Source organism: Lemur catta, chromosome 20 (genome assembly GCF_020740605.2).
Source record: "Lemur catta isolate mLemCat1 chromosome 20, mLemCat1.pri, whole genome shotgun sequence".
NCBI classification, from domain to species: domain Eukaryota; kingdom Metazoa; phylum Chordata; class Mammalia; order Primates; family Lemuridae; genus Lemur; species Lemur catta.
In genome coordinates, this window is record NC_059147.1 from 22,330,924 (window position 1) to 22,348,703 (window position 17,780).

General features: G+C 41.0%; 1 protein-coding gene across 3 annotated transcripts in view; it reads right to left on the reverse strand.

The window, feature by feature from the left end:
- Positions 1 to 17,780, reverse strand: part of TANGO6 (transport and golgi organization 6 homolog) — a 157,679-nt gene that overhangs the window by 57,405 nt on the left and 82,494 nt on the right. For all 3 annotated transcript variants that reach the window (XM_045533395.1, XM_045533397.1, XM_045533396.1), the window contains one exon: positions 543 to 683. In XM_045533395.1, coding sequence (XP_045389351.1) covers positions 543 to 683 — 141 coding nt within the window. The remainder of the gene's footprint in view (positions 1 to 542; positions 684 to 17,780) is intronic.

A 17,780-nucleotide genomic window follows, 5' to 3' on the forward strand; every position in this document is an offset into this window, starting at 1 on the left:
GTTTATACACCCTAGAGTAACTTCCTTCAAGTTGTTGGTTTAATTCTTAGCGCTACCACTTACTACTTAGACAAACTGCTGAGGCACAGTTTGCTCATCTATAAAGTGGGTATAACAACAGCCTCTTTATAGGATTTGTTGGGAAGATTAGATGAGATATATGTTGACAACCCGGCACACAGTAGACATTCAACGAGAGTCAGGACACTTCCTTCTCTGCTTGACTTTCCTCTGCTTTTTGTGCTTGCTGTGGTGCCAGTATGAAACTTCTCATTCCAGCTCCACTGACAATGGAGGCCCCACATGGCTCCAGGGGAAGGAGACTAAGCAGTGGTAGAAAAAAGGTCACTGTTGCTGCCAGTCTCTTAGTGGGCGTCTGGATATTTGCTAAATTTCTAAACAGGGACTAACTAGTTCATCTCAGCCCCTCAACTTCCCTCATCATGCTCGTATAACAAACCTCCAGGTGCACACACACACTTTGGTTTCAAAGTCACACTGCTCCCCACCCCGTTCCAGATAGATGGAATAGGAAAACTCACCTAACGCCCTGACAATTCGCATCAGGACTTCCCCAACTTTCATTCTGGTCTCTGGCGTGTGCTTGTCTTTGCCACTGTCATATTGAGCCAACAGGTCCGGCAAGATTTTCTCAGGGTACACATCTGAGAGCAGGGCAACCCCTGGGGTTAAAAACAAAAAGAAAGGATTCATTACTGTTTAGGACTGAAAGGTAAATAAACCCAGACATCCTGTGATGGGATGAACACTGAGACATTGAGACCCACTTCTGTAATCTTACCAGCAAGGGCTGCCCTTTATTTGTAGAGACAACACATGGAGTGGAAAGAACATGGCCCTGGGAGTTCGGGCTCCTGGTTTTCTCCAGTCCAGTCTGATATGATCTCTAAGGTCACTCCCAGCACTGACATTCTATGATCTATGGATTATACACTCTTGAAGCAGAGGCTAGATGATTACAAATCATGGCAGGGATTCATTCAACAGCAAGAGAAGACTGTATGGAAGGCCCTCTAGGGACCTTCCAGATTCTGGGACTGTCAATTTGTCCCTGTCAACAGGGACAATACTAGTCAGCAACCAACACAACTGAAGCGCAGCAGTGCCTACTGCCTTTGCAGCAGCTCTCTGTGCCAGCATCATTTCTCTCCGTGAAACTGCCAACGATGAGAGCCATTTCCACAAGGAAACATATTCAGAGCATTCTGGGCATGATCAACACTAGACCTAAGCTTATGGCTGAGTTTCCTGATCAACAGAACTAGGCAAGATCCTGCCCTCAAATCCCCTTCCTAGGACTCGCTGATCCCTGGTCCCGTCCATGCCAGCACCTCCTAAATGTGTAAACTGCAACAGTGTTGTCGTGAAATGAGCCAAATCCTGTATCGAGGAAGCTTTAAATATGACCCAAGACAGAACCATAACAAAGCCCCTGGTCTCAAAACTATATAAATACAAATTTTATTATTCAGGGGTGGGGGAAGGGGTTATATACTTTAAAGAGAACACAACAAAACAAAATAAAGAAGGAAATGGGGGTTCCGGAACATATCCAGGACGAGAATGCTTCTCACCACCTCCATCTCGACTGCTCAGGTCCACATCTCTGGTCTGGACTTTCCCAGTAATTCCCTAACTGATTTCCCTGCTTCTACCCTTTTCCCTTATTGCAGCTGGAACGATCTGGTTTAAATCATAAGTCAGGCCCCTTCATTCTTCTGCCTCACTGTTCTTTAAAATATGTAACCCCTTTTTCGCCCCCTCACTGGTTTCTCTTCTCCCCTGAATATGAGCGGTCCCCATCCCCCGTCTGCCTTTGTTCTCTCCCTCACTCACTGTCTCCAGCAACTCTGTGGCTTCGTTATTCTGCAGGAGACAACGAGCTGCTCCTGGCCCATGTCACTGCCTCCCTGCCCCTCTGCCTGGCTGCTGCTCCTGCCCTGGGTAGGTTTGTTCCCAAACCCCCATAATGTCTCCATTCACAGGTCACATCTGTCACACATAAAAGGGCAGCCTCCCTCCCTGCCACTCTTTATCCCTGTCCCCCTGCTACAATTTTCTTCTTAGCACTTCATATTATGTGACATGCTATGTATGTCCCTATTTATTGTCTGCTTTCCTCCTTGGAATGAACGTGAGCTCTACAAAGTCAAGGATTTCGTTCCGTTCCCTGCTGTATGCCCAATGCCTAGAGGAGAGCCAGCACACGGCAGGTGCTCAATAATTACTCGTTAAATGAATGAATGCCTGAATAAAAGGGGTGAAGATACAGTCTTGATATAAATTTCAGGAATTAAGAAACAGAAGCAGGGGGGGAGTAATATAAATGCTTGAGAAATCTCTAATTATTTTTCATCAGAGTTTACCATTCTCCTGTTTAAACTGATAGCCTTGCAGGCGAAGTCTACATACTGTTTTCTATGTCACAGCTTGTGATTCCATTCTCTTATAAATCATACACACGTTCTCTCCTCAGCCGGCTCCTTCTCCGCCACATCTGGTGAGCTGTGAAGGCAGCGTGCCTGCTGAGGGCTGCACCTGTCCGCCCATCTTCTTTCCTGCCCTCCCCACCCCCACCTTTTCTTTGCTTCCAAAGAGCCTGGCATGTGGCCCTAAGCCACGCCCTCCTGTTTTATACAAGCAGAAGCTCTGCTCTTAAGGGAGTTTTTGTGGCAGAACCTTGTTGGCAAAATGTGACATCATGTTGTAGTTTGATCTAGCATGAAATGATGGAGAAATCCTGGGAAGTTCAAGGTGGAATAGGTGGCTTGACAAAAGGGTAAATGAATTGTCTACTAACGGAGAGAAAGGAAACAGATTCCACATTCTAAAAGAGCCCCAAAAGAAAAGTGAATTGGTAGACGGTAACTGCAATTCTGGCAGGTGTTGTATCACCGATATGTTACAAGGCCTGGTATATATTATAGATCTGCAGCTATCATAACCACTTTTTCATCAGAAGTTCAGAAATCTAATGGATTTGCTTCCTTTTGGGAATGTAGTTGTGACTTTATAATGGAAAACAGGATTTGCTTTATAAATCCCATTTAGCTTTTCTTGTTTCTCCTTTTTTTTTTTTGAGATAGGGTCTCGCTCTGTCACCCAGGCTGGAGTGCAGTGGGTGTGATCACAGCTCACTGTAACCTCGAACTCCCAGGCTCAAGGAATCCTCCCACCTCAGTCCCCCAAGTAGCTGGGACTATAGGCATGTACCACCAAGCCCAGCCAATTTTTTAAATATTTTGAATAGATGCGGTCTTGCTATGTTGCCCAGGCTGGTCTTTAACTCCTGGCCTCAAGTGATCTCCTACCTCATCCTTCCAAAGTGCTGGGATTACAGGTGTGAGCCACCATACCCAGCCTATACCTAGCTTTTCTGAAATCCATCTATTACCTAAGTCCCTGCTACTGTTGTTTGTTCCTATCTTCTCTCATTAATCCTTAGCAGAGGACAGTTATTTAGTTATATCAACATATTTGGCCAAATTAGCTCTTGACTTCCTCTCTGCAGTGGACAGAAGTGTGGATGCACACAGCATCTACTCTTCTGATAACACCACCCTCGTGTTCCTTTGGAGAAATATCTCTTCCCCGCTCTCAGTCTCTGTGGTTTGAGTAGGCTAACTAACCACTTTCTCTCCCTCCAGGTATCAAATTATATCCTAGGCTGGCCAATAGGATATTCCATCCCATCTCCACCACAATGGTTGGGTAAGGAACAGGGAATGAGATTGGATCCTGGAACCCATATTGAAACTACTAGGAAAGATAAGCTTTCTGCGTTCCCCCTGCCCCACGTTGAAGATATTAACCTGGAACTTCCAGTGGCCAACATGTGGAAAACCCCACCCAAGGATGGCACCAACGTAGGAGAGTCAAGCCGAAAGAGAGAGGGGGAAAAAGAAAGAGATCTGACGGCATCCTTTAAGCCCCTGGATCCAGCTGCACTTCTACCCACTAGACTTTCAGGATACATAAACCAATAAATACCCTTTAATGCTTATGCCAGTTTGAATTTTTTTCAACCAAAGGAATCAGATTAAACAATTTTTTTTCAGATTTTTTTTGTTTGGCTTTTCCTATAATGCCAAACTTTAAACTCTACCAGGGAGCTTAAAGTTCTCCCAATCTTCCAGAAAAATGTTGCCAATACAAAGTACAGTTTCCTTGCTTCCCACAGTCCCAGGTATAACAGCAATTGTTTATCTTCCTGCTGGGCTGCTCCACATTCTGCTGCCAAATGCGCCCCCCCCCCCACCGCCGCCGACTGTTTGAGTTTTACCTTCTAGGATACAGTCGCCACCTAAGAGTTCATAAACCCCTGCAGGATAATGGCAGTTCCTTCCACCCACCAAGGAGTGAGGAGAATCATATCTAATGCTTAATACCATGCAAAAACTAAAGGGATGAGATTTTGTGGGGCTGTTTTAGTGTCTTATTTGAAAAGTTTTCTAAACTTCGACACACTGGGGAAACATGGCCATCATCTTCATGTGACCCTTGGCCCCTCACACTGGATAATTCCTCTGTAATGTGAAAATAGGGTAATTTCTGGGCCCGAACAGGCTCCAAGGAAACATGACACATCAATCTGGCAATAAGAACGAAACGATGGTATGAGAGAGAACTCCTCCTGCTCTGATCGTAGGAAGATAACTACGCATCTCAGGATATGATGCAACAGATGAGATATACAGAAAGTAAAAGTGAACCCAAGCTGGCAAGAGTTCACAAAAGCATTCTAACCTGTGTTTGGGGGCAAAGCATAGGATATAGGAAAGTCAACTCAACTGAAAAATTAATATTAAAAGAACTTCATGTAACAAAGCAGAGACAATCAACTTTCTAAAATAACTGGTTTTCTCCCCAAAGACTTTCATTATAAACCCAGAAACATATTTTGATCAAAACAGTGCTGACTCCAAGATGGTCCTCAGCATGCCGCTCAGTGATTTTGCAGACCTGCAGCAGTAAAAGTAGTTCAGGTGTCACCTCCCTTTACACAGTGCTCTTGCATTACAGGAAAGATAGTCCGATTCTAAATGTCTTTGCTGACTGGTTCTATCCTAGGAACCTGCTAAGCCATCCCCACTTCAGAACTAATCCGCCTCATTCTTCCTGGGCAGATAACAACCTCCCAAAATACCTACATCAACCTGGGAAACCACCTACTTGCTCAAACCTCATAGGTATTGAGGTTTAAAACTATAAGAAACACAAAAACCCACATATTGTACAATTCCATTTACACGAAATATCCAGAATAGGCAAATCTATAAAGAGAAAAAGTAGATTTAGTGGTTACCTAGGGCTGTGGGAGTTGGGAGAAATAAATAGGGAGGGACCAATGATGGATATGGAGTTTTTTTCTAGGGTGATAAAAACAACCTAAAATTGATGGTGGTAATAGTTATACACTATGAAAATAGAGTCAAAACCACTGAATTGTTCAATTTAAATGGATGAATTGTATAGTATGTGAATTACATCTCAAAAGTTGTTATAAAAATATATGAAAATATTTACTATCTACCTTTTTAGGTTTTTAGAATAGAAGAAAATGGCAGAAAATAGAGTAATATAGCACATCTTAAATGTGAAGGGAAATCTATGGCCAAGAGGAAAGTATAATATCAGCTTTCTCTTGTATCCAAATTTGTTTTGGTTGTCCCTGCAGGGTGAGAGTACAAGGAAGGGGAAAAATGACTTGTTATTTGTGATTTGAGTGAGGAAAAAAAAATCAAGCATTTCACATTTCATAGAAGGTCTTGCATTTGTACAAACATGTTGTATTACATTTAAAAATCTAAATTCTGTAGTGAGCCAGAAATTCAACTCTAGAAATTTATCCTAGTAGATATGCTAGCACATGCAGAAAATGACTTATGTACAAAATCATGACTGTAGCACTATTTGTCATGGAAAAGACTGGAAACAAAGTACACGTTCATCAACAGAGAATTGATTAAATCATGGTCCTTCATACAATGGAATATAGCGTATCCATTGAAAAAATGAATTTTTAAAGAACTCTTATGGAATGAATTCTAAGATCTATTGTTAAGTGAGAAGCAAGATCCAGAACAGTGTATACAGAATTCAACTATTTGTGTGCAAAGGGGAAATACTCATCAAATATTTCTGAAAGGATACACAAGAAACCAGTGACAGTGGTAGTTTCTGGGGAGGGAAACTGGGTGGCCAGGGACAGATATGAGAGAGACTTTTTATTCTGTATCTTTTAAGTATGTTTTGAACTTTTTTACTTTTAATTTTGTTTTTTTAGTTGACAAATAATAATTGTACATATTCATGGGGTAAACAGTGATGTTTCAATACATATAAATGTACAGTGATCAGATCAGTGTGATTAGCATATCCATCACCTCAAACATTTATCATTTCTTTGTGTTGGGAACCCGTTTTGAATTTTGAACCTTGTAAATGTATTACCTATCAAATATAAACAAATAAAATATAAGTTTTCAAAACATCTGTGATAAAGGCCATGGTCATTTAAAATAGAACAGCCTCTTCTAGAGGTGAAAATGTAAAAAAAAAAATTTGCAACCAAACATGGCAAAATGACCAGTGACGTTTGTATCCTCTTCTTCCTAAAATCCCACTAAAGTGACAGTTAAGGTACCAAAAAGGTATAAACCCACAAGCAAGGAAAAAGAGAATGGAATAGGTTTCAAAGGCTGAAGTCTGGGTAAACAGAAGAAACCTGGAACAAAATAATGTGTTTAATAGAGCTGTTGGATCATTTGGAAAAATTTAGCAATAAGTACATAGAAAACTAAGCAAATGTACAAGAGAGACTGATCACGGCGCTAGGCTCAGCAACAAATAACATCCCGTAGTCAGCAGTCAACGCTGCCCAATGATGTAGCCAAAAATTGTTATGGGAAATGGCAGGAGAAGGAGTTTGAGCGCGTGTGTACCTGTGCATGTGTACTAAATCCACATCTAACATACAGAAAATGAGTACATCATGTCCAAAGTTTTTTAAATCAAGAGAAATCTGTGTAAGCATTTTATTTAGAAATGGGGAAGTAATTATCAGAAGAAACTACATTAAAAAGGCGTGTATGTGCATGTGTATGAGACAGGAAAAAAATGGTAATCTCTGGGGATTGGAACTGGGGGGTAAGAAGTCGGGCAAAGGACAAGCTTTTCGACTCTTTAAAAACTGTGTTCAAATAACTAATAAAAATAAGTTTGTTTAAAAAACTATAACGAAGAAAATATATATTAATCTGTAGTGGAGGCTCTAGTTCCAAAGAACAATGAGTGATGGTTAAGAGAAGCAGTCAGGCACAAAGAAATTTTCTTTCTGATTGAGAAAAGATCATCACCAGTCTGTGATTGTCCTCTCTTGCTAAGTCACAAAGATCAGAAAGGAAGAACTCTGAAGAGAAGGAAATACCACCTTTTAGCGGGATACTTCAGCTGTTACATTTGAGACCTCTTATTATGATGGAAACTAACAATAATTTCAGCTCTAAGAATCCAGGAAGTTACACAAACTGGGGAAGTTGGTTATTAAATCAAGGAAGTGTGGGGAACTCAACTGAATAGCTGGGCTGTCTTTGTAATTAGAATAAATGATAACGTCTAGCATGTCAATTTGATGTTTAGTTTCTCTAAAGTTCCAAAGCTGAGTTAACTATGGACAAGCCCCAACACATTTATAAAGATTCAGAATGAGTAAATGTTACTCAGGCCTGAGGAAAAAACAGGGTTAGACTAATGAGCTGGGATGGCTAACAGCGGAGGATTTGTAAGAACCGCACCTAGTGTTTATGTCTTTAAATCAGGATCCAAATAACATTTGAATACTAAGATAATGCAAACATATTTGTTTAAATTGTTTTCTAATTCCCATTTTGGAGGGGAAAAAAATAAAAATCTGTAAATAATCTATATTTACTGATAGCCATATTTATTGAAAGCTACTTGGGTCATGAAATATTATTAATAAATAAAAACGTGACAGCAAAGACACTGAGTGTTTTCAATATGCCACGCACTGTCCTAAATACTTTACATCAATTCATCCATTAAATGCTCCCGAGAATCCTTTGAAGTAGGTACTTTTAATATTCCTTGAGGGAGAAATTGAAGAACAGAGAAGTGAAAAACATGGCCCAAGATCACAGAGCTGCCACGGGGCAGAGCAGGATGGCAAATCTGCCTGCCCAACCACTCTGCTACACCACAGCCCACCTGCCAGCAGTGCCTAGCAGAAAGTAACTACCAGAACAGTACTAGCTTTGCAAAACCTACCCCTAAAGATAGCAAACCTTACATGTTCAAGGACATAACATCAGCCTCCCTCCATACAACTTCCTTTCTGATGGACCCCGAGGTCGGCATATGGAGAGGCACTGGGCACTCTGCATCCCACAGGAACAGCCAGGCATCCTCCTCTGGGTCTGGCTGGGCTTCACAGGGATTGCTTTGCTCCTAGCTGGTATCTTTATTTAGCGTGTGAAAAAGGTAGGTAGTAATGTTGATGAAATTCAGGAATGATTCTAACTTGAGGTGCTACCTGCCAACATCAGTGATGACAGTAAAGTCATAGAAAAGGAAATGGGGCTGGGCTTTTAGTGGCTCATGCCTGTAATCCTAGCACTCTTGGAGGCCCAGGCAGGAGGACTGCATGAGGCTAGGAGTTCAAGACCAGCCTGAGCAAGAGCGAGATCCCATCTCTTCAAAAAATAGAAAAGGCCGGGCGCAGTGGCTCACGCCTGTAATCCTAGCTCTGGGAGGCCGAGGCGGGTGGATCGCTCGAGGTCAGGAGTTCGAGACCAGCCTGAGCAAGAGTGAGACCCCGTCTCTACTAAAAATAGAAAGAAATTATCTGGCCAACTAAAAATATATATACAAAAAAATTAGCCGGGCATGGTGGCTCATGCCTGTAGTCCCAGCTACTCGGGAGGCTGAGGCAGTAGGATCGCTTAAGCCCAGGAGTTTGAGGTTGCTGTGAGCTAGGCTGATGCCATGGCACTCACTCTAGCCCGGGTAACAAAGTGAGACTCTGTCTCAAAAAAAAAAAAAATAGAAAAAAATTAGCCAGCTGTGGTGGTGTGCACCTGTAGTCCCAGATACTCAGGAGGCTGAGGCGGGAGGATCGCTTGAGCTCAGGAGTTCAAGGCTGCAGTGAGCTATGATGACGCCACTGCACTCTAGCCTGGGCGACAGAATGAGACCCTATCTCAACAACAACAACAAGGAAAACTTGTATTTTAATGAGTTTCAGCTTTTTAACCGGTGACTCTCAAACACTTCCTCTGTACAACATCTTTATGGGTTACTGCAAGCCCCCTAAATTTCTTATTCCACTCCCTTCCCAAACAAATCAAATCAAATCAAATCCAAAACAGCAGTGAAAAGCTTACAGTCAGCCTCATCAGGGCTGCCTCTATCAAATACCTCTGGATGATTCCAGAGGGGAAAGAGGTAGAGAGCAGAGGTCAGGAAAACTGTGCCTCCAGAACACCACGATGATGGAGGTTTCTGTTATATGCACGAAAATAAAAACAAAGCTGCCCTAATACTCACTGCAGGCATAAGGAAGGAAGGAAAAGAAAACAGCAATTAGCGCAGCTTTGAAAGTAATCACTGCCCTAGGATTCAGAGAAACTTATATTTCAGCTAATCTTGAGTGAGAAATAAAGAGGCAAGATGTCATTCATTGAATTCACTTTACAGAGCTTTCAAAGAGTGAAAAACACATCAACATTCTCTTCATGCTATCAAAAGAAACATTTACCAGTAAAAAGAAAAAGGGGGGCTTCCTTGAAACCCTGGGATGGGGAGTCCTAGTAGAAGGAGTAGTACCGCCTGAACTTCAGGCTCATTTTTTTCCGTAAGTTTTCTATTGACATTTCACCTCAAGCCTACACAAAGAGAAGCTGCAGAATCAGCAAAGCTGACTGAGGCGTCAAGTTCTCACTAGTTTAGAAACAGCCAAAGACTCCAGAGGGGAGTTGTCACCTGGCCAAAAGCTCTGGCAAGACAGGCTGATATGGCTGGGCGCAGTGGCTCACACCTGTAATCCTAGCACTCTGGGAGGCCGAGGCGGGAGGATCGCTCGAGGTCAAGAGTTCGAGACCAGCCTGAACAAGAGCAAGACCCCCTTCTCTACTAAAAACAGAAAGAAATTAGCTGTCAACTAAAAATATATAGAAAAAAATTAGCCGGGCATGGTGGTGCATGCCTGTAGTCCCAGCTACTCGGGAGGCTGAGGCAGGAGGATCACTTGAGCCCAGGAGTTTGAGGTTGCTGTGAGCTAGGCTGATGCCATGGCACTCACTCTAGCCCGGACAACAGAGCGAGACTCTGTCTCAAAAAAAAAAAAAAATGACAGGCTGATCTTTCATATCCTCCAGTGTCCTGAGAAAAGTGTGGTGGGTTAGGAGACCTGCCCTGAGCCTGGGGCACCTGGGGCACCAGCCAGTGACAGAGGCAAGGGAGAACTCTTTCTAAATTTTCCTTTTTTGGTTAATTAAGCCTAGAAGATGTCCTGATGAGATGATTAGGCAAGTCTTTGTGATAGGTGCTCCCGGCTAGCACTGGCTTAGAAAAAGTGATCGTTGTGAAATCAGCAACCATGACGTGTGGGACTTAAAACTGTAGCGTCATATGGAAATCAAACAGAACTACTATAAAAAGAACCCCAAAAGGTCCCTTCTCTCCTAAAAAACATACATACACACATAAACACTCTGCCTATAATTTCAGGGGCTTACTAGACCTAGTCAGGGACCCTCTAGGGGTCCACACAAGGGTTAACTTGAATTTAACCCCTCAGGTTAAAATCCTGTGCTAAGCAGTGAATATAGGACACCTATACATAGAGGGGAAAGGAAAGCCTTTAAACAATTTGCTTCCACGATCGAAAGAACTTGATTGGTTTATCCTCTGATGATATAAATCATACGTGGTCACCATAAGAGATTCAAATACAACAGAACAGTAAAAAGAAGAAAGTCAAATAAAAATCACTTATGGGGGATATGGGAGGATAGAGGAGTGAAAACTAAGGAGAGTAGGTTTCTTTTTAGGGTAATGAAAATATTCTAAAATTGATAGTGGTGATGGATGCACAGCTCTGTGAATATACTAAAAACCACTGTATTACATACATTAGAAGAGTAAATTATATGGTATGTGAATTATATCTCAATAAAGTTTTTTTTTTTAAATCACCTGAAATCTGCACCTGTAGTCCCAGCTACTCAGGAGGCTGAGGCAGGAGGATCACTTGAGCCCAGGAGCTCAAGGCTGCAGTGAGCTATAATCCCACCTGTGAACAGCCCCTGGACAACAGAGCAAGATCCTGTCTCACCATAAAAAAAAAATCACCTGAAATCTGAAATCAATACAAACATTTTGATGTACTCTCTTTGATAGACCACACTTTGAATAAATATACACACACCCACTGTTCTTACTGTGGACTACTTTGTTTTATTTTAGCAGTCTTCTTTTTTACGGAGGAATAAGGGAGGCTTATTCTCCCAGTTGGCTTGGCTTTTACACTAGATAACCTGAGGGAGTCTAACGATGACACTTAAAACCTTATGGTAATATTATTACTTGGAATGGCAAGATACATAAAGGCTTTCTTTTAAAATTTACTTCAGTTAAAAAGAGAGGGAAAAGGGGTCAATTTTTAAAAAGCCAAACAGTTATATAAGAGCATACAGAAGTAATCTGCAGCTATGGCATAAATCATAAAGTTTGGAAAACAGCTTTAAAATGAAGGCAACGGAAAGAATTCTTTCATGCATTCATGTATTTACTGGGTGCCTACCATGTGCCAGGTTCTGTTACTAGGTGACACAAATGTAACAGGATAGTGCCCGTCTGGGGAGAGGAGACGAATTAGCCAGTGATTACAAGAGAGTGTGGTTAATACTGCATGTTCTGGCACAATGAAGGCTGAGGGATAGGGGAGTAGAAAGGGTGTGGGATGGGGTGGGGCTACCTGGAGACAGACAAGAAGCTGTGTTGCAAAAAGCACTAAAGTACCTCAACTGAGAGCTGCCCCTGGGACCAAGAGCCATTTGCATAATTATTCAGTGTGGAAAAGATCTCATAGGCTTTCTTAGACAGAACTACTATAGGCATCCACCTCCCATGTATACCCTTTAGGTAATTCCCCAAAGAGAAATAACTGGCCCTAAAGGTACAAACATTTCCAAAGCTACATTCCAAAAATCTTCCAATTAATTTTCTCCCCAAGAGTGCTCAAGAGTACCTGTTTCACTACACTTGGCCAGCACTGGCTATTCCCATTAAAAAAAAAATAAAACAACTTTGTTTTTTGAAATGGCACCCAAAATTGTATTAATAAAATAACAATATGTTATTTTAATCTGTATTTCTCTGCTATTGGAAAAGCTGAATATTTTCTTAAAATTTTATTACTTGTATGAATTCCTCTACCATAAATTGCCTATTTGTGGTTTTTATCCATTTAGCTACCAGATATTTTTCTTGTCAATCTCTATGAGCTCCAACAAGCCATGATTCTTGGGTGTAAAAAAAGAGAAAAAAAAAAAAATCTCTATGAGCTCTTATGCAGTAAAGACATTAACTGTTGTTGGCTTGTCCTTTTAAAACAAACCAAAAAAAGGTTTATTGAGATATAATTCACATACCATAAAATTCACCCTTTTAATGTGTATGATTCAGTGAGTTTTAGTACAGCATATTCACAACACGAAGTTGGGCAACCGTCACCACTAACTAATTCCAGAACATCTTCATCACTCCATAAAGAAAACTTCCAGCCATCAGTAGCACTTTCCCTTTTTTGTTCAAACCCCGTAGCCCTAGGCAACCACAAATCTGTCTCTATAAATTTATGCTTGTCTTTTTTTGCTTTGTTGCCCAGGCTGGAGTACAGTGGCCCAATCATAGCTCACTGCAGCCCTGAATTCCTGGGCCCAAGCAATCCTTCCACTTCAGCCTCCATAGTACCAAGGACTACAGGAGTCCGCCACCACACCTGGCTAATTTTTATTTATTTATCTATCTATCTATCTATCTATCTATCGTAGAGATGGGAGTCTTCAACTCTTGACCTCAAGTGATCCTCCTGCCTCGGCCTCCCAAAATGCTGGTATTATAGGTATGAGCCACTGTGTGCCCAGCCCTGTGTTTGTCCTTTTTGTTGCAAATCTTTCTTCTTCAATTATATTTGCATTTTAATTAAGGTTGTTTTTGACGTAAATGAGCTTTAAAATTTTAGATAAAATCTATTAATCTTTCTTTTCTGACTTCTCCATCCAGAGACTAAATATTGTCTCTCTGTGCTGCATTCTCCATAATTTCTTCCTTTGTACTTTCTGGTCCATTAAGTCTCTCTTCAGCTGTGTCTGCTGCAAAACTCATCCACTGAATTTTTATTTAAAGTTATTTTACCTTTTTTTAGATGTTCCATTTGGTTTTTCAAATCTGTTAGATCATTTTTTGTTGTTTCCTATTCCCTGAAGATACTGTCAAGCTTACCTTATATTTCTTTAAATAGAGTAAGCATGGTTACTTCATAATTTGTATGTGACAATTCCAACATCTAAAGTCTTCTGGGACTTTGTTTTCTTGTGCTTGGTTATTTTGTGACTATGTACTAGGTATTAGCCTTAAATAATATTATAGGGAAAGGACAAAATGGGAAGTTATTGCTTAATGGCTACAGAGTTTCTGTTTGGGGTAAGGAAAAAGTTTTAGAAATAGTGGTAATGGTTGTACAACATCATGGATATAGGCCAAGCATGGTGGTGCACACCTATAATCCCAGCTACTCAGGAGGCTGAGGCAGAAGGACTGCTTGAGCCCAGGAGTTCAAATCCACCATGTGTAACATAGTGAGATCCCCATCTCTTAACAAAAAAACAAAAACAAAAAAACTATGGATATAAATAATGACACTGAATTATGCATTTAAAAATGGCTAAGATGGCATATACACATATATAAAAAACCATAATACAAATATTTTTAATTATTAAAAAATTAAAATTAAAATAGAAAATGATAATGAGGATTCTTTGGAACCTAGGATGAAGGTGCCTTCTTCCATAAGAAATATGCTTTTGTTTCTACAAGACTCCTATAGCCACTACCAGTATAGAAACATTTAAAACTCTAATTCTCTCCTTGAGATTTCCTGAACCCCAATAATGCAAATCTGCAGGAGAGGTGGTTGGTTTAGTGATTACAGCCTCCCAGGGAAAGGTTTTCTTTCTTCATTCCCTCCGGCTCTGCTCAATGCCAAGACAGCTCTACTCCCAGTGCCCTGGGATGAGGTGAAAGTACCTTGGATTAACCTGAAGGTTATTCCTTTGGGGTCTAAGCTTAATTTGGGAGGATTTTCTATGTTAAAGTGTTTTAAATATGTCACTCTGTAAGACAGTTGTTTTCAGCTGAGCTATCTCCTCATTACTATAAGGGGAAGACAGAGATCCATTTTCTTATAGAATACGTACAGTTTGAATTTAAGATTTAATGTTTTAATTCACCTGACAAATATGGTACATGTTCAGGTTTCTGTGTTCTTAGTAGCAGTTAACATCAGATTTTCCATTTACAAATTGTCTTCCTAAACAAGTATTTTCACTCCTGAGTCCTTCCTTTACACTGCTGTTTCACTGACTTCAATTTGAATTGATTTTCACATTTTCATGTACAATTTTTTGACCCAGTGACCCAACTGATCCTCTCAGCAAGCTAATAAGTGTTACATGCAACAGCTTCTAATACATGCTAGTGAAAGATCAAACACCACCGTGCCACTGCAGAATCAGAGTTAAGAGGACAGCAGGGTCGCTCCATGAGCTGTCCTTTCCCTTGTATGTCCCCTGTTATGAACAGCATCTGGATAGACACAACCTGGAGGAAATTTTGCTGTTCATTTAACCATTTGGTTCCTGAATTACAAGACAAGAAAACAATAGATATGTTCAATTTTATCTAATTAGTATTCTCTGACTTAATAATTTTGCAAACTGAATCACTTCACAAACTAAATATAGAAAAGTTGTTATTATGGTCTGGTTTCTAAGCAACTATTTCATTAAGAAAAGCTCCACTTGGGAAAAACATCTGTTTGTCAGCAAGGTTTCTGCTGTCATCATATATTTCATGGTGAAAAAGCCATGGTCACTCTGTGCTGTAGTAATCCCCAGTTGTGAAAAGGTCAACGGGGGGTACTACAACAGAGGGAGCCATCTGTTTCAATCTGTACCTTGTTATCATGAAACACTTCAGTTTCCCTAAACAGCCATATAATTTAAAAAACATGCTCTTCTTATTATAAAAGCAATACATGTTCATGCTAGAAAATGTAAAAAAAATCTAAGAGAAAAGGCACAAAGGAAAATAAAAATCACCTGAGTTTTTTGATGCCTTCATGTTAGATCTCATCTGAAGATGGATTCCACAGCTAAAAAATTACCTGAAGACCACTGGCCTAAAATAACTCCGTATGTTTTTATCATTTTCATTGGCAATTAGGAGGATGTTTTTCATAATGGCTAAGGGGTGTGTGTTGGAAAACCAGGTTCAGAGATTGGTACAGATATCCAAACATTCTCATTGCATTTCATGAAGATAGGCTTAACGAGAGACTGCATTCTCTGCCAGTGGTGAGGTGAGGAAGCATGTGTATGTTGCAGGGCACATGACATTGTATAAAACCTCCTCAGAAGGCAGTAGATGGCCTAAGACAGTGAGTTTTTAAATCCCTTTTTTTTTTTTTAAGCAGCAGAACCTTGTGTTTACATGAAATCTTTAGAGGGGACTTAATGAAAGAGAGAAAAGCAGAGCCATTTGGTTAGAGTGGGCTTACATGGTGCTCAAGACCACTCGCCCGTTTCCTTCCTCACTGATCCCAAGGGTCTGGAGGGCGCAGGCATTCCCACAGGCATTCCTGTCCGCTGGCTCCCCACTGCCACAGTCCTGCTGCTTTGGTGTCTGGAATACTCTTCCTTCCCTGCTTAACTAGGTTAATTCTTCATCATCCACCAGATCTCAGCTAAAGGGTCACTTCCTCCTTCCCCTCTCTGTCAGGTAAAATGTCCCTAACACAGGCTCTGTAGCACCACATACCTTTTCTTCAGAGCACCTGTCAAAGCCACACTTTACATTTGTCTGTGTGGTTATTTGATTACTAATTGTTCTCTTCCAATTGTAATCTCCATGAAAGTGGGACATGACTGTTTTTTTCCACGATAACACCTAACACAGTGTCCTTGAACACAGTAGTGCTCAGTAAATATCTGTGGAGTGAATGAATAAAAAATTTAAACCATTGAGAAAAAAACTCAATAGCCAAAGATAATATTTTACAATTCTCTTTTTGTCCCTATCTAAAGTCATGTTATCAATAATGGAAAACAAAAGTTGGACACACTGGCCAGGCCCAGTGCCTCATGCCTGTAATCCTAGCACTCTGGGAGGCCAAGGCAGGAGGATTGCTTGAGCTCAGGAGTTCAAGACCAGCCTGAGCAAGAGCGAGACCTGGTTTCTACTAAAAATAGAAAAATTAGCTGGGCGTGCTTTAGTCCTAGCTGCTTGGGAGGCTGGGGCAGGAGGATTGCTTGAGCCCAGGAGTTTGAGGTTGCAGTAAGCTATCATGATGCCATTGCACTCTACCTGGGGTGACAGAGCGAGACACTGTCTCAAAAAAAAAAAAAAAAAAGTTGAACACAAACTACAAAAGTACTTCTAAAACAAACAGTCTTCTCTTAAGAAAGAAAACTTCAGCAGTCATGCCCTGGCAGGTGGACAGGAAAGATGACCTAATCAGGTCTTTGGTAGCTCAACGTCTGTGATTCATTCCCTGAGGGTCAGTTCATTCCCAAATTTCAAGCCTCTTCAGGGACAGCAGATATACTTAAAGGTCAGGAAGCAAAACCAACTATAAGAATCTAAAAATGAATTGCCAAAACTGTACAGACACCATTTAAGTGTACTTTCCCACCACTGTCCAAGATCTCAGCGTGACAAGAGAAGGGGAGATTGATGCTCAGTAAGAAATGTTAAACATACGATTCAGCAACAAAAGGAACTCTGTCAGGGTTAATAAAAAATATAATTGGGCTTATTATGTGTGTGAATATCTTTGGTGATCGTCTTAATCACTTCTGGCGAGATTAAGAATTTTAATTTGTATTTGCAATGAAGGGTAATGTAGGCTGCTTGCTCTTTAGTTTGGGAGGGCAAAGCAAAAGCATGGTACCCTGTAACAGAGGTAAAGGTCTGAAAAAGGGGAACAAAATGTATTACAAGTTGTCTCTTTAAAAGCCCCCACCCTTTCTGGGAATTAAAACCTGCTTTCCTTTCTGAGGTCAGTAATCAAAGGGGCAAAAAATGTTCTTTGCTGTTGGTTTTCTGGTATCTTAAACCATAGGAGATGGCTCAACAGAATTGTCCAAGGGTCACAAGATCATCCTCATCAGAGATAAGGTCCACGGAAACCACCAATTACAGTGAAACAACAATATCCCGAAGCCAATACATGTGACACAGGTCACACAGCCCCCAGCCCAACCTCCAGAAAACCCCCTTTTAAAAAGCCCTGTTTTTCTGCCTCAAGACAGGATGGAGGTCTTTTGAGAGGTTAGTCTACTGCCCTCCTCATCTGCCGGCAAATTAATAAACTTCTCTTTTCTTTTCCTCAAACCACTTGTCCTCTTTCTCCATTCTTACTGATTCAGCCTTGGGGACAAGTACTGAACTCT